This window comes from Peromyscus leucopus, chromosome 7, assembly GCF_004664715.2.
Source record: "Peromyscus leucopus breed LL Stock chromosome 7, UCI_PerLeu_2.1, whole genome shotgun sequence".
NCBI lineage: Eukaryota > Metazoa > Chordata > Mammalia > Rodentia > Cricetidae > Peromyscus > Peromyscus leucopus.
Genome location: NC_051069.1, coordinates 92,760,415 through 92,787,693, shown reverse-complemented (window position 1 = coordinate 92,787,693; position 27,279 = coordinate 92,760,415). Strand labels below are relative to the sequence as shown.

Genomic DNA, 27,279 nt, shown 5'->3' with positions numbered 1-27,279 from the left:
AAAACAGCAAGGGGGGAAATATTTGAAAACCACAGGGCAATTAAGTACAATACCCAGATTGTAAAACCAACTCATGAGAAAACACCAAACTATCCAGGTAGACAATGGGCATGAGACAAGCCCAAAGGAAGAATATGGCAAACGATGACAAGATGTCTCTGTAGGGGTGACATAAATGAACTCAGTTTGACATTTCATTACAAACCAATCAGAATGCCTAATAAAGAAAACTGTGACACCATCACATGCTGGTTGGGATGCACAGAAACCGGACCACTTACATACAGCTTGTGAGCTGAACATACAATGACCACATCGCCCAGGAACTGTTCTCTCGGCATGGGCCTCAGATAGATGGAGAGCTACTATTTCACCCAATACTAGCTTCATAGCAACCAAAAACAAAACCACAAAACCACAGGTATCTCTCACAGATGCATAGCTCACCTGCAGTAGTTATACAAAGTGATGCTGCTCAGTAGTACAACTGGCTACTGAATCACAGTTTTGTGATTTTCCCAAGAACAATGATGGAGGAAAAGAGCTAATCCCAAAGGCTTACATGTTATATAATTCCATGTCTGGAATGAAAAAATTACTTAAAATGGAGCAGATTATGGTTGCTAGGAGTCAATGAAGAAACGGTGGTGAGAGTGAAGTGGGTTGCCTCATACAAGGACAGCCTAAATGAGCCTATGGTGATGGAAACTTTGTAGCCTAATGGTATCCATGACAACATCAACATCATCCTGATATGGTACTATAGCATTGCAAGCTGTTAAAACTGAAAAGAACTGGGTAGAAGAAGGGATCTTTTGGCATTATATCTTAAATCTGAATGTGTGGCTCTAATCATCTCAAAATAAAACAGTAAAAATGAGTACTTGCTTCTCACTTATCTCAGTGAAAATTCTGAGTTTTCTTCATTTGTTAGAACTTAGAACTGATGAGGTAAGTATATGAATATGGGTTCATAAGTACCATATGGATGTACCATATGGATGTACCATATGGATGTACCACATGGATGTACAAAATTCTACATGAATACACTATATGATGTACCACATGGATATACCATGTGGATGCACCAGAAATCCCAGAAGCAATCAGACATTCATAATTCAGCATGGAAGCCCAGAGGACACAGTAAATGATCCCAGATGATCAAAATAGAATTTTTTGGGTTCCCAATTTTAAACACAGAACTATTGTTTATGATGTTTGCTAAGCCTGATCAGCATATTACGGAGCTTTAATTCAAGCCATGTGAATCTTCCACAGTCATCTTAAGGTCAGTCATCTTTTTCAGCCACATGTGGCTTCTAAGATTTGAAGTATATCTAATCTGAATGTAAATGTAATATGAAGTATAAAATGTGCATTCAATTTTAAAATGCAAACTTCCTTATTAATCCCATTTTTATATGTCTTTCATATATCACATATATTGGGTAAAGTAAAAAAAAAAAAAAAAAAAAAAACAAAAAAAAAAAAACTTTTTCTTTTCCAGACAGGGTTTCTCTCTAACAGCCCTGGCATCCTGGAACTTGCTCTGTAGACCAGGCTGGCCTCAAACTCACAGAGATCCACCTGCCTCTGTCTCCTGAGTGCTGAGATTAAAGGCGTGAGCCACCAAACTGAACTGAAGAGATTTTTTGAATGAACTTTGACTGCTTCTTCTTACTTTTTTTTTTTTTTTTTTTTTTTTTTTTTTCCGAGACAGGGTTTCTCTGTGTAGCTTTGCGCCTTTTCTGGGACTCACTTGGTAGACCAGGCTGGCCTCGAACTCACAGAGATCCGCCTGGCTCTGCCTTCCAAGTGCTGGGATTAAAGGCATGCGCCACTACCGCCCGGCTTCTTCTTACTTTTCAAACATACAGCCACAGAATCAGCATGGTGGTGGCCTGTGGTCCCTGGACTCGGGTCAGGACTGGCCTAACAGGCAAAAACAGGCTCAGAATGAATTTCAAGCAAGCTGCCCGAGTTGATGAACTTTGTGATGGATGAAGAACAGAGAAATCACAACTTCAGGAACAGACTCGATGTTAGTTAGAACCAAGTCAAGTTCCCAGCTGGGTCGCCTCAGACCCCAGATTTGCTGAAAAGCACTGAAGGGTGGAAATGGAAAGCTCCAGGACACAGCCAAATGTATTGACTAAGATGAAATTCTTCTTTACAGACTGGAATAATTTAGAGGCGGCTGGAAGGAGTCTCCACATTCAGGGAAACAAAACGTCATTTTTACAAATTGAAAACAAGAACTGGAGCAGATTCTTGTTTGTGACAAGCCTACACGTTCTCTTTCTGCCTCTGCCAGCACAATTAATTCAGGCCAGATGGAAGGTTCCAGTAGAAGGAGACACATGTTTTTAAAGTTCTCCCTGGCATAGCAGGATATATTAGAAGACAGGTGAGAAATCCTCCCTGGTGCCACTTTAAAACACCACTCAGGTCAGGTGTGGTGGTGCATGTCTTTAATCCCAGCACCCAGGGGGTGGGGGTGGAGGTGGGCAGAGGCAGAGGCAAATGTATCGCTGAGTTGAAGGCCAGCCTGGTCTACAAAGTGAATTCCAGGACAGCCAGGGCTACTCTGCCTAAAATAAAAAAAAAAAAAAAAAAAAACTACACACACACCACCCAAAAGCACCTGGGCAGAACCTTTATGGGGGGAGGGCATTGCCGGACACCCCACCATGTCCTCACTTCACCTTTATCAGGGGGCCTGCCGGACACCCCACCGTGTCCTCCCTTCACCTTGCTCTAGCACTTACATGACAAGCTTGAAAAGATACTGGGAAAGTCATGGCCAATGCCATGAGCAACTCTGAAGTCCTTTTCGGCAGGAATGGGGCCATTCTCACCATGACCCCACATCTTTGCACAGTGCTCCTCAACTGCTGACTCCTAGTGCTCTCTATGCACCGAGGGGCTTCCCACACCCCGCTCCTGGGTACGGTGTCACGAGGCTGCCTGCATTCTTCTTAAGAACAATGTTGTGAACAAACCATATCCATGCTGAGCCAGCACAAACACTTCACAAATATTCGTGAAGTAACTTCTGCCACTGTATTTTACAGTGCCCTCCTCCCCCCCCCTCGGCTACAATACTCTATTACTCATATTAGTATTTGTACCCGTATCAGCACTGCTCCCAGAGCCGACACTGAAGATGGACTACTTCCCAAGACATACACACAGCCTATAAAAACCCAAGTGAAAGCTGGGGGTGCTTGTGCACGCCTTTAATCCCAGCACTCTGGAGGCAGAGGCAGGTGGATCTCCAAGAGTTGGAGGCCAGCCTGGTCTATAGAGCGAGTTCCAGGACAGCCAGAGCTGTGATACAGAGAAACCCTGTCTTGAAAAAAAAACAAACAAATAAACAAAAGCTGCTGTGAAGCATTCTGAGAAGGCCACAATTGTACAGGGCACTCACACAATAAGATACACTTGTGCAGCAAACACAATACTTCTGTCAACACAAGCCAGACCTAATACCAGCATGTGAGCAACAGGAAGGGGAAATACCTAATACTAACTTTTCTTGCTTTCTTAAAAATGAGGAGGGCCTTGGGGGCAGTGACTTGGCTCTCTCTCTTGTAGAAGGTTCTCCAGAGTCTGCAGCCATACCTCTTCCCTCTGCTGACACACATGACTTGACTTGACTGCCAGTTTTAACAATATTTACAGCAGGTGGTAAATAACAGACTCGATAGTATATAATTTATAGATGAAAATCAAAAACCATGTACCTCCAACCAAACACTGGCCCCATTTCTGTGTTTCTCCATAAGTAGTAAACTGGTTTCCTCCAGAATCAGCCCATTCCATTTTTAAATCCATTATAGAATATTCTGTCTTTCTCTGAGTTATGCGCTGTTTTCCTCACGTTTACTTATCTGTTACACTTATGTGTTCTAATTCCTTCTAGAAACCCAAAGGACATGGCAAGCTCTTTTTCTATGACAATCCCAAGGCCTCAGTGAGCTGTGATGTCCCAGGCAGGACGTGACCACGCCCACAGCAGAGAACCCTGTGCTCACACAGAGGAAACCTCTCCAGCACAGATGCGCTCTCTTCTCACTAAGGTCAGAGTCGCTTAGCAGGCGACAGCAAGTCCAAGGACGTTCCAGATCCTCTTACATGTTCGTACAGCTTCTTCTTGAAGGCTACCCTCTGTGCTGCGCGTTCACACATGATCTGCAGAATGCGTTCCGCCAAACCCACGGTTCTCATACAGTGGTGGATTCTTCCGGGTCCAAGGCGGCCTTGGGAAATTTCAAACCCCCTGCCTTCACCTGTGAGAAGGCAAACAGAACATGAAGACGGCCCAGCCAGTCCCTTTTAGCTACATGAATTCTAGGAAAAGCTGAGCTGCTCTTACTATAAACAGCTTTCTGGTGAGGAAAGAGACAATTTTGCAACAAAGTTCATTATGATGTAGGGGAGTTTGTCCCCTGAGTAAAGTATCAGCTGCTTTATTAGTGCCACAACAGCTGAAGCACCGTCCTGCCTTAGGAATCTAGTCTAGAAAAGAAAGGACCTGGCTAAGAGTGACACAGTGAGAAGGGCAGGCCAAGGAGGGACAGTCTGTCCTCCGCTGTAATCCCGGGCCTGTCAGGGGAAACGAGAGAGAAACCCACTCTTTGAAGGTTCGGGAGGTTTCCAGTAAATGGAAAGATGGAGTCATCTCAGGCATGTAGTGAACATTTAAACTTGTATTCTATTTATTCTCTCTTGGATCTGAATTCAAAGAAAGTATTGACATTTTCTTAAAACTAGTAGGGAGCCCTGACCATGCCTTTAGAAAAAGCATGTTGCTTTGAATTGGATAATGTTGGTATTCAGCTATGTTTCCAGCTGTTATAAAATATAAAGTATAAGTTTTACATAAAATATAAAATTCTCATTTAACATTCAGATAAAACCATATTATCCTAGATAAGAAAAATATACAAAAGGAACATTTTCCTTGATAATTGGAATAAGATGGGAAGTATCTAAATTAAGACTGTATATCTTTTCTAGCTGCAGACCTGGGAACAGGAATACACATTACTGGGGTGTGTGTGTGTGTGTGTTAAATACTCACCAAGTATTAAATTGGTAGCAGGAACTCGCACACGATTAAAATGGACCTCCCAGTGCCCACCATGTACATTATCTACAAAACAGAAATAATTTAGAATACAAAATGAGTTGAGCAAAGAAGTCATAGGTAGTGACTCTGCTATACAGTATAATTAATTATCCAGTGAAAGGAGCATTTCAAAGACGATTGTATTGCGGACATTCCAGGGTAGAACTCAGTCCTCAGCCCACAGCACTTGATACTACAGCACACTCAACTGATGGACTTAGAAGAGGTCTCAGGAACTATTTGATAGATGTTTTTTAATCTGTCACCTGAAGTCGCAAGGCTATGGAAATGGAGGACCAGGTTCCACAGGACACATGTACATACATGTGACCCAAAGGTCAGTTGGTTTGGGAGAAAAGATTAAAAAAAAATCTAAAAATTCAAAACAGGTGCTGGGGAGCAGCTCAGCTGGTAGAGGGCCTGCCCAGTGCCATGAAGACCTGGGTTCAAATCCCCAGCACCCACATAAATCCCAGGGATGCTTACGGACATCTGCAGCCCTAGCAATGGTAGAGCAGAGTCAGGCAGAGCCAGCTCTCTGTTTCCCGAGGACAACCTGCCCTTTCCACAGCATAAGCAACGAGGTAGGAAGCTGTGCTGCCCCAGCCCACTTCTTACCTGCTCTGTCCGGACCTTCCCTAGCACACCGAAGAGCTGATGGGGCCTGAGGGACTCCTAACTGCACTGCTGATTCCCTTTAGTGTTTCCACAGGTGCCATCTTCCTGCGTGCGATGCACGGACTTGTTTACAGAGTACTTACCCAGGTAGCCAAACACTGGCAAGGCCTTATTAGTTCTACTCCAGGTGTGTCCATTGGAACAAGAATCATGCTGTGTTGTTTGTGTCTGCCCAAAAGAAAAGCAGCATTAGGGACACAAGGAGCTGAAATGACTCATGAGCTCACACACGTAAGGACGACTGGAATGGTAAGCGCATGAACCACATACTTAGCCCCGTCTGCCACGGGCTGTGATCTGGAACAGAAACAATGATTCAAAAATGAAGGGACCTGAGGCTCCTCACTACTCAACCATGGTAAATGACAACTGCCATCCAAAATTAAACATTTTAAGACAATTGCCTTTAATACGCACATCCAAAGGCTTCCACATTTCAGACAACTTGGAACAGTTAGTTTTATTTCTCTCTCTCTCTTCTACAGTACCAATGATTGAACCAAGGCCTTGGACATGACAGGCAAAATCTCCACCACTGAACAATGAAAATTTCAACTTCTCATCACTTTATCTAAATATCGTTCAAGATTCACGAACACTTTATCCTCATCCCCCTCCTTCGGTTGGGTCTCACTGTGTAACACTGTGTAAGTTCTGGCCTGGAACGTGCTGTGAGGAGCAGGCTGGACTTGGCTGAGCCTCCTGTCTCCATCACCTCCTGAGTACTGAGGTCACTGGCCTGCACTACTAATGACCTCAGCCGCTCTTGCTAAGGGCACAGCTTCACTCCCTAAATTGTGTCCCAGATAGATTTTGAAAGCAAAACACTTGGGATGCAGATATACAACATTAATCACTAGCATATCTTATACTATGGTAGGATGCCCACATGGTACATTTTAAGTGAATAAATGGACATAAAGAACACCTGGCTGAAAAGCCGGGCGGTGGTAGTGCACACCTTTAATCCCAGCACTCGGGAGACAGAGGCAGGTGGATCTCTGTGAGTTCAAGGTCAGCCTGGGCTACAGAGTGAGTTCCAGGAAAGGTACAAAGCTACACAGAGAAAAACCAATTAAAAAAAAAACAACAAAAAACCACCCACCCACTCTTTCACGGCCCTCTCCATCAGAACCGCTTTATTACCTGGATACAGAAGCAGCTTCCGTTCTTCCCAAGACAATTGCAATTTTACACTTGGGATTCCCAGCTCCTAAGACCAGGAGAAAATGAGCAGAGTGAACAAAGAGAAAGCTCTCATTTCACATTTCACTCTGAAGGTTCAACTCTCTTCAAGTTTATTTCTGGCCAAAAAAGGAGAGACAATTATTTGATTCATTACAATGATAACACTTTGTACATGCTGTCCATCATTTAAGAAGAAGGATTAGGCAAGGACAAGATTGGACTCCATCAATGAAAACTGCTGTGCCAAAGAAAACAGATGTCAAAGCAACATGAAACAGCTGTGATGCTTGAGACAAATGTGGCTCGCTCTCATTCACGCCACTTAAGCATTAACATGCTGGAAAGGCTGTGAAATGTTCTTAGTCTGATGTAATATCTTATAGGCTCTGATCCCATCTTTAGATGGTGGGGTTATTTATTGGTTTACTAAGGGTAAAACCAGACAACATAAAGTTATTCTAACTTGAATATAAAATCTTATTTTATCACACTTTAGGATTTGTGAGAATTGCTCCTTTGGACCTTGCAAAAGCACACTGAAGGGCCAATGAGATGAGTCAGAGGTGCGGCCGAGACTGGCAAAGTGAGTTAACGTGGTCCTGCAAGCTGTCTTCTGACCTCCATGTATGCACTACAATACCACACACACACACACACACACACACACACACACACACACACACACACACACGCACACGCACACGCACACGCATGCACACGCACGCACGCACGCACGCACTCACTCACACACTGCACATACACACATTCACACACACTTATCTGTATGCATTTGCAAATAAGTGTAATTCTTACAAAAGCAGACTTTGTAATTCTATATACCTGGTCCTTTGAAGAGCTCCCAACTGACTGGCTTTCCAGTCACATAGCACAAAAGAACTGTGTCAGATGGCCGGCCACATCTCTACCAAGTCTCAGATGATCAGATTCTCTTTTCTGACTTTTTTTATACAAACAGAGTTCAATAGATTCGAAATAAAATAAATATGTAGTGAGACATGTAAGAAATTACATGAAATAGTTGAGACAATTCATAAAATTCCAGGAGATGGAGAGGCAGCCTGTATATTTAGAAGGGATTTAAAAGGCATATCAACCAACAGCGGCTTTTGGACTTCACAGGGATCCCAGCTTGATGCATTGAACAGAGAGTATTAGTGGCAATTGTTAAACAATTGGACATTTGTACTCACTGGATCCGTTACAGCCTTTAGTAGCTCGGGTGTGCTAATGGTATTGTGCTCATATTTATGAAGGGCCCTTGTTGAGACACATACTAAAACATCTGTGAAGGAAAGGATGCGGCATCTGGGATTTACTTCAGAATGATATGGAGAAAAGGAGGAATGGAGACAAAGCAAGACAGGCTGTGAACCGGAAATTGTTAAGTCTCAATGCTTTCAAAACCAATCTCGAGAGAACTGCCATGAGCAGCAGGGTCTCAAAGGAGAGGCGAGATGCTGCCATGGGGGCCTCAGGACAGCAAGGGGAGACTGTCCCGGGAAACAGCTGCTCTACCTCTTCAGACTGGGGAAGACTGGGAGAGGGTGCAGAGAAGACGCTAAATGGGAGAAAGATGAGGGAACAGAAGAAAAGGCTTGGAAGGTGAGGGTGCCATGGGTGGGGGCAGGGCTTGGAAAACTGATGGTGCCTAGGTGGGGTCTTAGGAAGGTGAGGGTGTCATTAGAGGGGGGAGGCTTGAGAAGGTGAGGGTGCCATGGGGGGGGGGATTGGAGGCAGTCTGCTTTCCACACCAGCACTTTCGTCTGAAATGCCTCACACTGGGCCTGTGGCTCTGGAGAAGCAGCAGGATGATGTGGGTACAGCCCTGTACCTCTTGCAGGTTTTCAATCTAACTGAGGAGACACCAGGGAAACAGGACACTACACCCCAGAAACAACCCACAAATGAAAACTGAGCTGACAGCTTTCCTAAAAACAGTCTGGAAGGATTCAAAATGGCAGAACGGTGTCTGCCTCCCAGCACTGTTGAGATTCCCACAGAAATAAAGATGTAAAAATACAATGAAGGCAAAACTGTGGAGAAAAGGGAACAGAGGAAGTGAAGCAGGATTGGGGTGTTGGTGGTCACAGAGAAGAGAGATTCCAATGATACCTGGGAAACAGGGGAGGGCAAGAACACCGGGGAACTAGAGAGAGACACCAGTGTCCTGCAGAGGAACAGGACAAGGAGGATATGAAGGTGCTCAAAGACTTAACTAGGGAAATGGAGTGATCTGTATTTTCATAAGAATGACAGGCTAGAGGAGGGAAGTACTGAACTCACTATCTGGAAATCAAAAGAAGTCATTCAGACACTGGGAGGCTGGAGTCGAAAGCCATGAGCCGACCCTAAAAGGGATCTCAGAGCTGCTCCAAGAGCTTTGTTATGGAATCCTACACAGAAAAGAAATGTGCCTGGGAAATAATCAATGCCAGAAACAGAAGAAACCCCAACCAGTTGCCTCCTTTTCTCATATGAATAAATGTAACATTTCAAAATATCAGTAATAAAATGTGGAAATCCTAAATGGTTTCAGAGAGAATAAAACAAGGCACCTGAGAGAAAGGAGGGCAGATCCTTTAGGTCCTTTTCATAAACTGCAAGGATGAAAAGAAGATCATGACCAGAATTCTATACCTATCTAAACTATCAGTTTTTTATGAGTGTAGAATAAACATACACATCAACAAGTAAGATTTGACAATTTGCCTAGCATGCACATTTTTCTCAAAGAGTTAAGAAAATATTCAAGCAAAATAAAGGAACAAGGAAGCCAAAACATACAAAAATAGTCTATCTCAGGGAAAGTGATACATGTGGATCCCAGGATAACCACACTGACATGTACCTAGAAAATAATCAGTCTAGACTGGAAAAGAAATACTGATGTCTCTAAAGGTCTCCAAAAAAGAAAGTCTGTTATAGTATAATTTTTTTGTACACTGTGAAAGTGTGTCTTTGCCAAGGCACCTTCTGATTGGTTTAATAAAAGAGCTGACTGGTCTATAGCTGAGCAGGAAGACATTGGGCAGGAGAGCTACACTAGGAGGATGCTGGGAAGAAGGACAGAGTCTGAGAAGTCTTGGGCCAGACGCAGAAGAAGCAACATAGGAAGTTCATAGATGAGGTAAACGAGCCTTGGGGTAGCACATTGATTAATAGAAACAGGTTAATTTAAGTTGTAAGAACTAGTTAGCAATAAGCCTGAGCTATAGTCAAACATTTATAATTAATAATGTCTCTGAGTGGTTATTTGGGGAACTGGCTGACGGGAAAGAAAACTCTGCCTACAAAAGTCCCTCTGCAGAATTAAAGGAGCATGTGCACAAGTCGGAGCTTGATAACAACAAATGATTTGATTAGAAAATAGCAGTTAGAAACTCTGAAAAGTATCTGGTGTACACATGAACCATGGCCCATATACAGGACAAACTATAATGCGGAATGAATTTAAGTGTTAGGAAAGTTGCACTAATGCACTGCAATGGTAGAAAAGCTCTTTGGAACAGCCAGGAGGTTTACACTGCATCACTACAGAGGCATGGAATAGCAAGATACTCACACCAACGCTGAATAGTCCTGACCGCAGTGAGTGTTCTGTACTGGATTTCAAAGTTCAGGGTCACCCTGGGTCAACTGTGAGTGTGGTCATGGAGAGGTAGGGGACCATAAGTGTTAGTGACCTTGGCCATGCACAGGAAAAAGCTGTAGCTAACATGGGGACAATGGAAGGAAGGGATAAAGGGTAAAAAAGAGGTGAAAGAACACATAATCTTGCATGACAAAGTGGAGCTCAAGGAGATGCTGTTACACGAGGATGTGGAGCCCTAAAGCTCATGTATAGCTGACACTTTTAAACTGGAATAATACTAAAATACAATGTGATACAACACAAGCAGCCAAATTGCCACTGTTCCAACTGGAGGGTCGATGATGCTGTCTGATTGTGTAGATGGGTTAGTTTATTGGACTGTCGGCTCCCGAAAAATAACACGGAGACTTTTTGTTAAGTATGAAAGCTTGGCCTTCTCTTAGGCTGGTTCCCAACTAACTCTTAAAACTTAAATTAACCCGTTTATATTAATCTACATTCTGCCACATGGCTTGTTACCTCTCCTCCATACTGTACATCTGACTTGCTCTGTGTCTTGCTGGCCAATCCCACCTCTCGGATTTTCCCCAGGTTCCTCATTCTCTCCCAGGAAGTCTCGCCTATCCTTTCCTGACTAGCTATTGGCCATTCAGCTCTTTATTAAACCAATCAGAAGATGCCTTAGGCAGTGAGGAAGGATGCATCTTCACACAGTGTGATCAAATACCCTGCAATAGATGGGGAATGAGGGTAAAGCTGGTCCGCTTGAATCAGAATGGAAATCAGAAAGCTGCCACTGCTGTCCCCAGGGCATGGCACTGCCATGTGCTGGGGTGGGGATGAGTGGGCTGGGAGATCTTCTCTTGTTTGTTACCACTTCAACTAGACAATAGGAACTTAAAAAAACTATTAACAAAACCAAGCTGGGTGTGGTGCCACATGCCTGCAATCCCAGCGCTTGGTGGGGGTGGGGTGGGAGCTGAGATGGGAAGATCCTGAGTTCCTAACTAGAGTGGGCTACGTGGTGAGATTCTCTTCAATATTCCCCCACAAAAAAGATGAAAGCAAACAAAAGTCTACCATCTTATAAACAAATTATAGATTCCAACTAGGAGAGGGAGACTAGATGTGGTTTTCATTTTTCTCTTTCAAGTTTCCTTTAATCTGAACATAAAACCCACAAACAGTGGGGGAATCATTTCCTGTTACAGAGGGGCACTCCCTCACTTACATGTGATTTTGTGTAATTGCAGAAATCCTATGTGTACACTCCACCCAGGGAAATATTTAAATGGATTTTAAAAACACAAAATAGCTTTCCTCCATGAACGGGAAGGCTTGGGGAAGAAGGCTGCGGCCGTAAAGTGAGTGACGACTCATTCTCAGGCTGGCATCAAATCAAGGGCACACCTCGCCTGTACATGACTCACAGCTCCATGTCTCCAGAGCCACAGTCACTGGAACTGTCCGAACGTGCAGTCACAGATGTGCACACGTGACTTCCATGGGTGACTAGAAAGGGAGGTGCCTTCTAACTGGAACAGGAAATTTAAAAAGCAAAACTGGCCAAACAGATGTTGTTACACTATTACTTGGTAACAAACAGGTTAAGCAAAGATTTCTCTCCCATTTTCCCCCAAACACGTGACTTATTGTCTACATTGTGTGTGCAATAAAATGTAGAATCGTTTTTCCACCCTTCTGGGCATTTGCAACATAATCTTATTACTAAATCCAACTGTTTCAAATAGAGTGAAATGGAAACTATTATGTTAAAACGGGATGCATGTTTTTCATTAAAAGAAAAAGACAAGCATTTGCCCAAGTGTAGATGAGAAAAATGTGAGGTTCCTGAAATAAAACACGGTTGCTCTGCCTCAACAGCCTGCTGTATTAGTGCTGGCCGCACACATACAGCAGGGCTGACCACACTTGCTCTGTGTCAGCCGTTGCCATGGTCTAAACGGTAAATGTCCTCTCCTGGCCCCTGTGTTAATAAAGGGACTGTTGCGGAGGGAGCACTAACGGGAGGCAGTGGAGCCATGGGAGGTGGGCTTTAGACACCAAGTCATGTCGATGTGCCTGGAGAGGGGACCGTAGGGCTCCAGTCCTGTCTTCTTCCTTGTTCACCTCACGGTTATGGCTAAGTGTTTTGCTCTGCTATCTCCCTGCCCACCCCTATACCCCTGCACCCCTGTACCCCTGAACCCCTGCACCCCTCCCCATTGCCACTCAGCATCTGCTCCAGGGGTCCAGAGCAACAGGGCCATCTGGTCATGGAGCAGAGTCTCTAAAGCTATGAGCAGAAACAAACCTTTCTTCATTGTTAATCAGCTCCAGCCTTAGCTTAGTGACAGACAGAGGACCAGAAGAACCAACAGGAAAGAGGAGTTTGAATATTTCTGGGCTTTGTTATAAATGGCAGTCTCTCTCTTTCATTGTGGATCTTAGCTATAATTCCTTATCTGAAACTATTCAGCTGAGAGACTTTCCCCGCTTTGTTTGCCCAGACTCCGGCATCATATGAAGTTGTGTGTGTGTGTGTGTGTGTGTGTGTGTGTGTGTGTGTGTGTGTGTGTTGTACATGACTGCAGTGCAGGTACCCACAGAGTCCAGAGGAGTCAGATCCCCCTGGAACAGGTGGTTGTAAGCTACCCGATGTGGGTGATGGGAACTGAATCCCAGGCCTCTGGAAAAGCAGTTTGTATTCTTAACCACTGAGCAATCTCTCCAGGCCCCATGTGGCCATGCTTTCATTCTCAGAAATTACAGAGTAAAACTTGTTAATATAATGGCTCACTCTTGAATTCTTCAATAATATTTTTCTAGTTAGAGCCAGTACCTAGAGGCCCACAAGCTGCAAGGCTGATTCTCCATGCCCCATACAACATACTACCTCCTCGGTGAGCACACTGCTGAAGATTGGATCAGGACACACTGACATGATTTTCATTACAAATCTTATCAGAGGCTGAAGCCTTCAAAAGTGCGACCTGTGCTGGAGATATGGCTGAGGTAGTGGGGACTGAGGGGGGGCAACAAGGGGGTGGGCAGATGCTAGCTTAGCTTAGGTTCAACTCCCAACACTGCATTAAAGTAAATAAATAGAACAAAACTGGGAGTGGTGGTACAGGCCTGTAATCATAGCACTTGGGAGGTAGAGACACAAGGATTGCAAGTTCAAGGTCATCCTAAGCTTCATACTGAGTTCAAGGCCAGCCTGGGCTACATGAGACCATGTGTCCATGAAATAACCAAGCACAATCTTCTCCAGCACCCCCGGAACTCACAACCCTCTTTCCTTACTATTTAGAATGAGAATTTCCCCCGATGTTTCCTAATACCATGCTTTTCAGAATGAAAAAGATATAGGCACTTCCTCATCTAAACCCTCAATAGATCACAGATCAATTTTAAAGAAACTAAAAACATTAGGCAAACAATTCTTTAATTTTGTCTCATCCATTAACACATGGACAATAATTTGGATTCTAAAATACAAAACAGCTAACTTGGCTCTTTTGCTGATTGTTAAAGTAGAGGAAGTCAAGGGGAACACACAATTGTCAAAACTTTAAATATTTTGCAATTAACCTGGCTGATTCAGAAGAATGAGATGCAAATCCTCATAAATACATCATCTTCCCCAAGCTCCAGGCAGAACTTGGCAGGGGCAGCAGCTGGAACACCCTTCTAGAAAAGAGAATCCCTCTCTTTTATGTGTTTTAGTTATTGAACAGGATACAGAAGGTCAGAAATGAGACAAGCAAGAGGAAATGCAGAGACCAGAGAACATCCCAGCATATCTGGGGTCACAGGCCTTGTGAATGAAAACAGGTGCCCCAGATAAGGATGTTTGTTCTCAACACAGACAGACTCTGTACTGCAAGACTGTTGAAGCGCCAGCATCCAGTCAGACTACAAATTCTATGCCCTCCCTCATGCTTGCTCATGAGCTTAACTTCATAGGCTCTCATTTCAAACTGAGCTCAATCAAAGCTCAGTTTCCTACAGATGGAAAGATGATGGCCAGAATTATCAAGACCACTGTGTATGTGATCTGAGCAATCCAGAGAGGGATGTAAACACATGGTACCACACACAGCATAGCCAGCCACCAGAGAGGTCTTGAGGCCATTTCTTCTACCAAAATGGACTTGCTGGAGTGAAAACACTTACATTGACTTTGGCTTCAGCTCTAATATCAATGTTTCAAATTAGGATAAAAACATTATGAGTGAAGAACCTTCTTACAATAAAATTCTCACTCCGAAAAGCTTATCATCCAAAACCATGATTAAGGGGAAAATTATCCAATGTGTTTTCTCAGAACTCATGCCATTTCTAATAGGAAAGTAGACCTCGACACATGCTAAAACATCCTTAGAAAGACTGATGCTTAATAAGTGTTAAATGCTGCTGTAAATGGATCAAAATGAACTCCAAATAGATTAGGGTTGAGGTTTTCAAAAAAATTACAGAATCAACCTACAAACAACAGTGAAAAATAATATTCATAGATCTTTGGATAAGAATTTTAAAATTTAAAACTATAAATGAGGCTGAGTGTGCTGGTATGTACCTGTGATCCCAGTGCTTGGTTGTTGGAGGCAGAGGATCATGAATTCAGTTCCATCCTTGGCTACATACTGAGTTCAAGGATAGCCTGGGCTACCTGAGATCCTGCCTCAAAAACAAAACAAAACAAAAACAAAAAAAAACCCAAACCAAACCAAAAGCCCAAACCAAACAAAAAACAGCCAGGCATGGTGGCACATGCCTTTAATTCCAGCACTTGGTAGGCAGAAGCAGGTGGATCTCTGAGTTGAAGGCCAGCCTAGTCTACACAGTGAGTTCCAGGACAGCTAGGGCTATACAGAGAAACCTTGTCTCAAAAAAAGAAAGAAAGGGCATGGCCATGCTTAAAACAAGCAGAAGCGATCTCTGTATCGAGCAGCCTGGCACAATGAGTCAGAAAGCACAAACTACATAAGAAACCTGTCAAAAAAAAAAAAAAAAAAAAAAAAACAAAGAAAATCTCACAAAACTATAAATGAAAGTAAAAGATCAAATTATTTGCCAATATAAAGTTATTTTATATTAAGAAATGAAGGAAAATATCAAAAAATTGAAAAAATATTTTAACATTTTGAACAAAATATTTTAATATCTCTTAGAGTATTAAAAATAGCTGAGAATCAGTATAAAGATGAGCAAAGGACAAATTTACAGAAAGAATAGATAAGAATTAAAGAGACTTTTCCAGCATTTAACTTTATCAGTCCCCCAAATCAAAGCAGAACAAAGCAATGATGTGAAATACCAGTTTGCAGTTAAACGTCAAAGGAATATTTAGAGCAGCTTATGGTCAGAACTTCACATCGCACACTAGTCCATTGTCAGGCAGTAAGGAAACAGGCACTTCCACATATTGCTGGTGGAAGAACAAAGCAAAGCCATTCCTAAGGAACACAACCTGGCAATGCCCACCAAGACTACAGACTCATTCAGTCTCTGACCCTCCCCCCAACTGCTGCCACCATTATGTATCCTGTAAATATGGCTGTCCCTCTACGCAATGGCAGGGACGTGAGACTATCCACTGCAGTAGTATCACTGTGAAGTGCAAGAGGACTGTGGAAATGTGCTGTGCTATGGCCACAATCTAGGCCTCTAGGGGGCTATGAAAGCTTTCTCTGCACCAACATGGAAGGACTCAAGATTACCAACACAAGCAAATCATACTATCTTTGGCATAGAAGACAAAGAGATAATGTCTATACACCTCATTATATTCTTCAAAGTTCCCAAGATTAAGTTCATCTTATCACACTATCTACAAACATATCACTCTGCAATGTGGTTTATAACACTAAAAATATATAAATTTCCCAAAGAAATAATAAGGCAAATTATGGTAATACATGCAATAAAATATTACTTCTACTGAAACTCATTGATGGTGAGTTTAGATAAAGGTGCATTTTCCTTAAGCTAAGATGTGACATTAAAAACTCATAGAATATGAATTAAACATGTAATGTGGACACTAAAAAAGAAGAGCTAAGGTTATCTAATTAATGCTCAGAGCACAGCCCAACATCAGTGGTGTTCTAGGTGACAATGTAGCATATAGTTTAGTCATACATCCATCACCAGGCAAAACAGTACCACCAGCAGAGCCAGAAAATGGATGCAGAGAGAGAGATTTGGGGGACCAAAAGGCATTGCTATGCTAAGACAAGAGAAAATTGTTTACAGTCCATTTGAAGAAAATGAGAATCAAAGATTCTAAGAAGAAATGGAAGAGAGATTAAGGGGGGGAAATCCAACAGAATAAACATCAAGTACTCTGAAGGTTGCCCATAGTGGGTAAAGCTTTTCTCCAGCAGCCTCTCAATTCCTGTGACTACTATTTCTCTCTTCCTTATCTATCTATCTATCTATCTATCTATCTATCTATCTATCTATCTATCCATCCATCTAACTACTCTCCATCTACCTATTATCTATCTATCTATCTATCTATCTATCTATCTATCTATCTATCTACCTACTCTCTATCTACTTACCTACTATCTATCTATCTATCTATCTATCTATCTATCTATCTATCTATTATCTATCTATCTATCTATCTATCTACCTACCTACCTACCATTTATCTACCTACCTACTACCTACCTACCGTCTGTCTGTCTGTCTGTCTGTCTGTCTGTCTGTCTATCTATCTATCTATCTATCTATCTATCTATCTATCTATCTATCTATCATTTGCTGTTCGTTTGAGTCAGGCTGTCGCTGTGTAGTCTAGGTGGGTGTTGAATGTGTGATCCTGAGTTGGGATTACAAGCCTCAGCTACCACACCCAGATACTTTTCATATCTTGTCAAATTTCCCGTTACCACTAAGTCTAGTTGTGTCTGGAGAAGTAAAAGCACACATAGCCAGGGCTCTATTCACCATGACTCACACACGGTGGAACTCAGCACACCGGGCCAGAAGCACCAGCTCAGTCCTGGTGCCCTTTATGTCCTGAGGGCTTAAGCTTGAAGAAAATGATTATTTTAATTCAAAAGCTGTAAAGATTATTATAAAATTACAACTGGTTCATAAGACAGGAACCTAATTCATAAGAAAATATGTAGTTTCTTAGGGTAGGGTAAACAAGGAAATGGAGGAGATATATTTAAGCATACATATAGCAATATTAAGACTGCATGACAGGTAGCATCGTGGAATACCAGAAATGTATTTGTTCTTCATGGCAGAACTGGAGTCTACTGTGTATATATGTACACATATCATATATTTTTCTCCTATTCTCTTCCCCTACCCTATTTCCCCTTTCTTTAGACAAGGCCTCATATAGCCCAGGCCAGTATGGGCTCAAGCGCATGTGATGGGATTACAGATGTGAGTCAGTATACCTTGTTTACATGGGACTGAGAATTGAACCCAGGGCTTTCTGCCATGCTAGGCCTGTACCCTGTACTTACCAGCTGAGTCACATCCCTAAGCCTACATTGCCTTTACCTGTTCACGGATGTACTTGTATCTCCCTAGTAAAACTGTACTAGCTTGGGGCTGGGGAGATGGCTCAGCAGTTGGGAACACTGGCTGCTCTTCCAGAGTTCAATTCCCTGCACCCAAAACCCACATGGCAACTCACAACTGTAACTCCAGTTCCGCAGATCTGACTGCAGGTGCAGCACACAGACATACACCAAATACCCACAGACATTAACAAATAAAACAAAGGGCACCAGCACCTGTGCAGAAGCACGGATTATGAGCCTCTGTTAGTAATTTCTCATTCAGTAACTTCAGTTCTGAAAACTGGCTATGGTTGAATGCATAGGCCACGGAAAGTGGCAAATGGCACGAATCTTGTGGTAAGCTGGTTTAGCCGCATGCAAATGATGCTTCCTCAAAGAGAGGTGGTGAGGTAGAAGGAGATGCTGCCTCCCTTGACCTCCAGACGTACACTGGGGGAAATAAAGATGAAGGCAGATATGACTGAGTCTCTTTTTGCATGAATCAACATAGAGGCTGTAACAATCACTGAGAGCACAAAAGTGCTTGGGTCTAAAATAAATTCTGCAGGTGGGCACCTAGGCTAGCTTTGCATGAGAAAATGAGGTGATACTATGCAAACGTGAGGTGAGTCGAGTTCAAATAGGGCAGGAAGACCAATTCTACATTCATCACTTCCTTCTCTAACACGCATTTGTTTGGCAGCCTGGGAAAACAGCCTCTCCACACAGAGGATTTTTGAAGGTTTGTATTTGGCCCTTGATGAAAAGGTTCTAAGAAAAACAAGAGAAAGCCACAGAAAAAGCCACACTTTGGATCCCAGAGAGAGAGAAGACTACAGTGAGCCAGGACTCTGCTTAAGTCAAGTATGAAACTGTGCTGTGCGGAGTACGGAAAGTGTAAGTTCTGCTGTAACTGCCCGACGGGGACTTGGAGCTTCATCTTACATAATTTAGTTTTCAAAAGGATAGCTTTCTGGTAAAATCGTTTTAGTTTTCTCTCTTAGTAACTTTCTCAAGTATTTCTGCAGCTTCCCTAGCGGGCCTGTGGCCCCCGGCTGCCCTCAGTGTCCCCTCTGGGCTGAGCAGGTTGCCCAGCCGCAGACCTTCTCTTCTCCCCCTCAGCTGAGTGGAAACTGACAATCCTGCAGTTTGGGAGCCAAGCTGGAACTCCTTCCATCTGTATCCAGACATTTAAGAATTTGGACGGACTCCACAGGAAGGTTTTCCAGAGCACTTAATCAAGTACTCCGGAGGTTACATTTCAGGAAAGCTCTCTTGGATCCAAGATAAAGGCGGGGTGTAAAAAGCGAAAACAAGAGTGGCCTGACTCAGAGGTCCTTTGGAATCCTCCTCACTCAAGACTGCGCCTCTCCCAGCTGAGACAGGTTGGTTCCTTCTTTTTATTTTCTCCTTTTGACCTGAATATGTGTTTTTGATTTTTTTTTAAGCCCACAAGATTTTGCATTTTTATCTTAGTGGGGGTGAGGGACTTGATGCATGAGAGTTTAAATATGTACATGTGCCAAAATAGCTATTTAAGAATATCTCTACATTTTAACCTCAAGTGAAAATATGGATATATCAAGAAGAAAACTTTATTTTCAATACCATTGCTGATTTGTCAGGGAGCCAATAGGGCTTACCAGATCATTTCTTTCTGATCTTTACAATAAATATTTTTTTTTTTGTCTTGAAAACAACTTAAAAGTCTTCCTATATATCTGCAGAAGGGTAATTTCTGCAGATAACTCTCTATTTCTATTCTGATTTTCTTATACTGTTGGGAAGTCAACTTTTAAATACTTGTCCTTACATTTTATTTGGCTCTGTTGCTCTTTATCATCAAATTCAAGATTTCTGTGATAACAGAACAAAGTCATGTTGTGTTAATAATTAATGCAGAAGTCATGGAGGCTACAGGAGGCTTCCATTGCAGCTTCTACACCACCTTTAATGACAAAGGAGTCACTGCAGACTGCTGCTGCTTGCTTTCTGCATGATAGGAAAAATCCCTGGGAAGCACCTTCCCTAAGGGAGCACCTTCCCTAGGGCATTTTTCCTGAGGAGTACCTTCCCTCAGGAGCACCTTCCCTCAGGAGCACCTTCCCTCAGGAGCACCTCCCTGAGTGGCACCTTCACATTATTCATTCAGAGATGAGCTAGCAAGTCAAAGACCTCTTTTGAAACTGAATGTTCTTTCCTGTACTGTTTTGAAAATACTGTTTTAATGACTGATTCTGTAAGACTAGAGATTCTTTGAAGGACAAAAATGGCCAACCAAGATAGAGAAGCTAGAAAAGTAAAGGTAATAAAAACACTGAAAGTCATTATAATGTTCATATTAATATTTGTGAATTCAGTGCAAGCTTGTCTTGGTACACGGCAGTGCTATTAGCCAGTGTGTGCTTCCTGAGTTGAGACAGGAGACTCCTAACATATCCTCCATCCATTCTGCAATAACAGCTTTACATGTGTCGACAAAACCTCCAGAACCTGACAAATACTTAATGAACAGCTAGGGTGTACCTGGTATGCTAAAAGAAGCTTCAGTCACAACCAGAAATCAAAGTGCTCAGACTTCAGAGAACTTAGAGCTGGGAAATACATTTTCTCCACAGGATGGAGTCATATCCTTGATCGAGGGTGAATCTTCTGGGGAGAAAAAACCCAAACTAACTTACTCTTCAGGGGAGGGCAGAAAATGGTGATGGAAAAAGGGACAGGGACAATGGTGGAGCTGCACATCAGAGCAGAGTGTGCTGACCAACAGCTGGCAACTCAGCATACGACTCTCTACTGTGTGGGGAGGGGGAGCGCAGAGGCGGCAGGAGGGAGCCTGGGACACCACTCTGAGGACCCAGTGTGGGAGTTTTCTCGGGAAGTGAAGTGCTTCCGGTACAGAGCTAAGCAGTAGACTGGCAAGTCAGAGGTACAATACTGACGGCACTAAGGATGGTTTTCACAAAAAGTTGGTGAGCAGGATGAAGAGCAGTCAGATTCCAGCCAGGAAGACAGCGCAGTAAGGGTGTGTGTGTGTGTGTGTGTGTGTGTGTGTGTGTGTGTGTGTGTACACCAGCACGCATGCGAACAAACAAGAGGGCCACAGTTTGCACAAGACCACAGACTGCAAGAACAGGAAAATTCCAGACTTGTTTTCTGAATATGCAAACCAGGTGTGGGGGCTCACACCTGTAATCCCAATACTGGGGAGGCTGAGGCAGGAGGATTACTAACTTGAGCTACAGAGTAAGATTCTGTCTCAGAAAACAAAAAAACAAATAAAAATAAAGCAAGCAAGCAAGAATGAACGAACTTAGAGACCAACTGGAAACCAGGGATCCAGGTAGGCGAGAAGTCAAGGACAGTGCCAGTTCTCAGCTTAGAGGGACCAGAGGACACAAGCAGTAACAGGCTTGGGAGGCAAGCTGACTGAATGAGGCTTCCCCGTAGAAAAGTAAACCAGTAATTCTCTATGCAAATGCCAAGCTAATCTATTTAAATGAAAGTTATAGTAACACTAGAATAAAAAATTAAAACATTTTTTCTTAAAGCAAAACAACTTATTTTAATTTATTATAGATATATTCCACAAGACTTGAGGTATTTATAAAAATTACAACATTTCTTCTGCTCTTTGATTAAATTTTATATTATGAAAGCCAGACTAGGTAGATGGCCCTGTGGTGAAAGTACTTGCTGCGAAAGTGTGGGGACCAGAGTTCAGATCCCCGGCAGGCATGTAAATGAGGGGTGGGCACGGCAGCCCACCTACAGCCCCAACACTCAACAGGGAGAGGACGGATGTGTGGACCATGCTGGCTAGTCAGAACAGCTCTGCCGCTGAGCTCTGGGTTCAACTGAGACCTCACCTCAACAAATAAGGTAGAGAGTAATCTAGTGACTCCTAATGCCAACTCCAACCTGTAGATACATGCACACACATGTGCCCTTACACCTACACACATGAAAACACACACACATGCATGCAGACTACATGCACAAATACAAACAAAAAAAACCCCACAAAACAAAACAACTCATATTTACTTAAAAGTGTTCACCTTTACCTAGGATTTAGTAACTAAGGGAATCCCTCAGGATATTGTCTGTTGGCCATGGACAAACGCCAGTTCCTGCCTACAGACTCATAAGAACAAAGGATGCAGAAACTGAGTCAATGTGGTTCCCATTAAAGTTGTCAGAGTGAGATCCACAAGCTGTTCTCTAGAAGAAACACACACCACATGCTGGGCAAAGCTGCTTCTTTTTAAGCAATGCTGAAGTGAGTGTCTTATGTTCTTCCTGCCATCCAGCTTGGTGCCATGGCTCTGGAGCAGAACCAGTCAATGGAATACTACTATGAGGAAAACCTAACGAATGATACTTATGACTACAGCCAGTTTGAATCCGTCTGCATCAAAGAAGAGGTCAGGCAGTTTGCAAAAGTCTTCCTCCCCGCCTTCTTCACGATAGCCTTTATTATTGGACTGGCAGGAAATTCCATAGTTGTGGCAATTTATGCCTATTACAAGAAACAGAGGACCAAGACAGATGTGTACATCCTGAATCTGGCTGTGGCAGACTTACTGCTTCTGGTCACGCTGCCCTTCTGGGCAGTTAATGCAGTTCATGGGTGGATTCTAGGGAAAATGATGTGCAAAGTAACTTCGGCCCTGTACACGGTAAACTTTGTCTCTGGGATGCAGTTCCTGGCCTGTATCAGCATTGACAGATACTGGGCAATCACGAAGGCCCCCAGCCAATCAGGAGCGGGGAGACCCTGCTGGGTCATCTGTTGCTGTGTGTGGATGGCTGCCATCTTGCTGAGCATACCCCAGCTGGTTTTTTATACTGTGAATCAGAATGCCAAGTGCACTCCCATCTTTCCCCCGCACCTAGGAACACCCCTGAAAGCATCCATTCAGATGCTGGAAATCTGCATCGGCTTTGTGGTTCCCTTCCTCATCATGGGGGTGTGCTATGCTATCACTGCCAGGACGCTCCTCAAGATGCCAAACATTAAAAAGTCTCGCCCCCTCAAGGTCCTGCTCACGGTGGTAGTAGTTTTCATTGTCACCCAGCTGCCGTACAACATCGTCAAGTTCTGCCAAGCCATAGATGCCATCTTCTTGCTGATCACCAACTGCACCATGAGCAAGCGCATGGATGTTGCCATCCAGGTCACAGAGAGCATCGCGCTCTTCCACAGCTGCCTCAACCCCGTCCTGTATGTCTTCATGGGGGCCTCTTTCAAAAACTATATCACGAAAGTGGCCAAGAAATATGGATCGTGGAGAAGACAGAGACAGAACGTGGAGGAATTTCCTTTTGACTCTGAGGGTCCTACAGAGCCAACCAGTTCCTTTACCATTTAATATAAAATTGCTCTCTGCTTTTTGCTTGCACACACACACACACACACACACACACACACACACACGCACGAGAGATGCTTCTTCCTCAGATAAACTATTTGTGTTACACTGAGACTCAAATGTCCAACACTAGACTGTTGTTGCAATGTATAACAAAGAAGGAGCAAGGGGTGTGGGTATGAGGAACACAGACGCCAGAGAGTAAACAGCAAACGGCAAAACGCGGAAATTCGAGTTAATGACAGGAAAACAGCATGGCAGAAAAGCATTGTGCTATAAACAGGAAGGCTTTGTGGTGGTGGGCTGTTTCGCATCTTGACTGCAGCGGTGGCTACTCAAATCTAGCTGTGCCCCACGTGACTTTCAACTCCTGGATTTTGATAGCAACTGTAATTATGTAATATAAAACCTTGGCTAATGAGCACCCGAGACCATGCCGTGTGATAAGTCTCTGGGTAAGGAGCACCCAGGACCGTCCTGTACTGTCTTTGTAACTTCCTGTGAGTAGACTGCAACTTCAAAATAAAAAGTTAAAAAAACCCGTCATGCTGTGAGTCAAGTGATCTAAAAACAATGAATAAACTTATGCTAAGAAAAATTTATAATTATTTATAATGATCTAAGTTTTAATAAGAATATTTTTTCTGCAAAATTCCAATGCTTAAATAATCGCAAGAAAATTTACTCTATTTTTTTCTATTTCTTAACTTTTTTTTTTTTTATTTATTTTTCATTTTTTATGTCTACACAGAACTACCAGATCTCATTACAGATTTGTAAACCATGTGTTGCTAATTAACTCAATGAACAGTATTCTTAATCTACCATCCCCAGCTCATTCTTAATTTATAAGTGATTTTATAAGGCATATGTAGTGGTATTTGTTCTGCCCATGACCTTATAGGGCATGAAGGAGGTGGTGCTTCTTGCCTTCCTACGTGACCTCTTAAAGATCACTACAGACATAAGCAAGAATGGCAATTCTCCCAACCCTTGAAAAAAAAGGCCAAACCCATAAACTTTCCTGAGATGTTTACACATTCCAGTAAGTGCCTATACATGCGATTTGCTTTGATGGTATCACCAAAGAAAATCATCCAAATACATGCTGTGTTCATTATGCATATTTGGGAGGCACGCCTTAAAAATCATCGTTATTTAGAGTCTAATTTTATAACTTTCTAAAGAACTTCCCAAGATATGTTGGCCTATTACTGAGAACTGATTAGTATAAAGCTTATTTTTCATTTAAACACGTATATTTTAGGCAATAAAATAAAGACCACATTTATTATTCTTTGCTGACACGTACTAAGCCTATGTTCTACCACCACTAACCTACACCCCAGACTTATCAAATTACCTTTCCTCTGGGTACCGTTTCTAAGTGTGAAGTGTTTCAGAGGCTGAGTTTCAAGCTGTGATTGTGAAGCCGAGACTGGGCACTGTGGCGCGCCGGGCACGGGTACGGAAGACAGAGCTGGGCACTGTGGCACTGCCCGGCCACGGGGTACGGAAGCACAGAGCCTGGGCACTGTGGCGCTGCCCCGGCCACGGGGTACCGGAAGCACAGAGCCTGGGCACTGTAGCGCTGCCCCGGCCACGGGGTACCGGAAGAACAGAGCCTGGGCACTGTGGCGCTGCCCCGGCCACGGGGTACCGGAAGCACAGAGCCTGGGCACTGTGGCGCTGCCCCGGCCTTGGGGTACCGGAAGCACAGAGCCTGGGCACTGTGGTGCTGCCCCGGCCACGGGGTACCGGAAGCACAGAGCACACTCACCGCTGCTCCACCACTTCTTGCCGTGAACTATATAGCCATCTCCATCTCGCTGGATGCTACATTCAATGTTTGTGGCATCACTTGATGAGACATCGGGCTCTATAAAGGAACACGGCTTGATTAACTGACAGAAATCAGCTTTAAAAGAGGCGTAGACAAGGAAGGGCAAGCTCTTTGAGACAGAGGCGACACGCTGGCTCTTTATTCTCTCACTAACAACTTCTCCCTGCACCCTGTGAGTGCTACTGGGAGCCAGTGTCCTGCGCAGGTCGCATCACCACTTCAACACTCAGATCTTCTTAACACATTGGGTCTCTAGCGCTTTCTGTGCAATACCCGTACAGTACACTGTTTCCTGCATGGCATTAGGGACCAATCAGCTTTTACCTTCTTCCTATATTGTTCTTATTTGTATTTTGTGTGTTTATGTGTCGTGTGCTGTTCTCATGCATTAGGGACATAGCTGTGTTGAGCCAGACAAGTTCTTATGTATTGTGTCATGTGTGTGCCTCCAGTTTAGCGCAATTCTTCTTTTTTTTTTTTTTTTTTTTTTTTTTGAGACAGGGTCCCACATTGGCTTGGTATTAGCCTGGTACTCGGTGACTGGCTAGCCGAGCCAGCCAGTGAGCCTCACTGATCTTTCTGTAACCGCTCCTCTGTGCTGTGATTACAATTATGTGTCACAACATTGGACTTTGGGGATGGAACTCAGACCCACATACTTGTGTGGCAAACACTTTACAGACTGAGTGGTGTCCCCGGCCCCTCTTCTGCTCTTTTAAGAGCGTCCTGGATACTTCAGGGATTCCTTTTAAAGCTCCAGAAGCTGTTTTCAGAGAAAGGGGATGGCAAGCTTATCCTGTGACCTCAGGTCAGTGCTTTGTAAACAATATATCATTATACCATTCTGTAGGTGTTCCACAAACACCTCTTGATGATTTAAATAGAGAGAACTTTGTTATTATATAAACAATTGTATATATGCATATATAAGTATATTATATAAAAAACAATAAAATGTAGCCGGGTGGTAGTGGCACAGATTTTTAATCCCAGCACTCAGGAGGCAGAAACAGGCGGATCTCTGAGTTTAGCCAGCCTGGTCTATAGAGTAAGTTCCAGGACAGCCAGAGTTACACAGAGAAACCCTGTTTTGAAAACCCCAAACCAAAAAGTAAAATAAAATCTGGTTGTGAGCAAAAGGTCAATATGAACTTTACATTATGACCAAACCAAATTGAATTTAATTCTAAACTCAAAGTGGAGATGCAATTTTTGTCTTTATAGTAATTTTTAAAGGACTGTTTCCAATGTACAAATGGACCAACACCGTTCTCATCATTGTGTCCCTGGCTTTCTCCTCTACAAGGTGGTTTCTGCAATATTTCCACTGGTTTAAGTTCCGGTTTTCTAGGATTATGGGATAGTTGAGTAGTTTATAGTCATATAAATATCACAAAGGAGAAAATAAACGATCAACACAATTAAAAGACATTGCCCCACTGCCAATGTTGACGTAGACTGCCAGAACACATCTGGAGCCCTCCCAAAGGACAGGAGTGTTTATCCTCAACATTTAAGGATGACAGCATTTCAAACCAGGCTCCAAATCAGCACATTTCTGGCCGTGGCCAAGTTGGCTCCAGCTGACCTACACCCCACACTGCTGCAGTTCTTCCATCCACAATGACCCCAGGATGACGGTCCCAGGGGACAGGGCTGGGACTCCTCCTACCTGTCATACAGAATACAGAGGTGATATCTCCACGCAGGAGCGGCTCCAGCCACTGCTTCTTCTGCTGCTCACTGCCGTAGAGGTGCAACACCTCCATGTTGCCTGTGTCTACAGGGGAGAAGAAAGTGTTGGGCATTTAAAACTGACAGTACTAAATCCACATTTATGAAGGTAATACAGACTATACCTTTTTCTCTTCCTTTCTTTTCTTTTTTTTCTTCTTCTTTTTTTT

At 43.3% G+C, this 27,279-nt stretch overlaps 2 protein-coding genes across 2 annotated transcripts in view; one reads left to right on the top strand and one right to left on the bottom strand.

Annotated features, from left to right (window-relative positions):
• The window catches only part of Acad11 (acyl-CoA dehydrogenase family member 11), a 73,856-nt gene that overhangs the window by 8,542 nt on the left and 38,035 nt on the right, over positions 1-27,279 (bottom strand). Inside the window, 7 exon segments of the mRNA XM_028869902.2 lie at positions 4,144-4,298; positions 5,093-5,164; positions 5,902-5,922; positions 5,925-5,986; positions 6,965-7,031; positions 25,313-25,411; positions 27,048-27,155. Coding sequence (XP_028725735.1) covers positions 4,144-4,298; positions 5,093-5,164; positions 5,902-5,922; positions 5,925-5,986; positions 6,965-7,031; positions 25,313-25,411; positions 27,048-27,155 — 584 coding nt within the window.
• Positions 18,654-24,071, top strand: Ackr4 (atypical chemokine receptor 4). Its single transcript, XM_028869906.2, has 3 exons — positions 18,654-19,054; positions 19,280-19,542; positions 22,471-24,071. Exon 3 carries the CDS (start codon positions 22,480-22,482, stop codon positions 23,530-23,532), a length of 1,053 nt encoding a protein of 350 aa, XP_028725739.1. The 5' UTR covers positions 18,654-19,054; positions 19,280-19,542; positions 22,471-22,479; the 3' UTR covers positions 23,533-24,071.

Coding starts and splice junctions, on each gene's coding strand:
- Ackr4 (XM_028869906.2), top strand. CDS start 22,480: ATGGCTCTGGAGCAGAACCAGTCAATGGAATACTACTATGAGGAAAAC.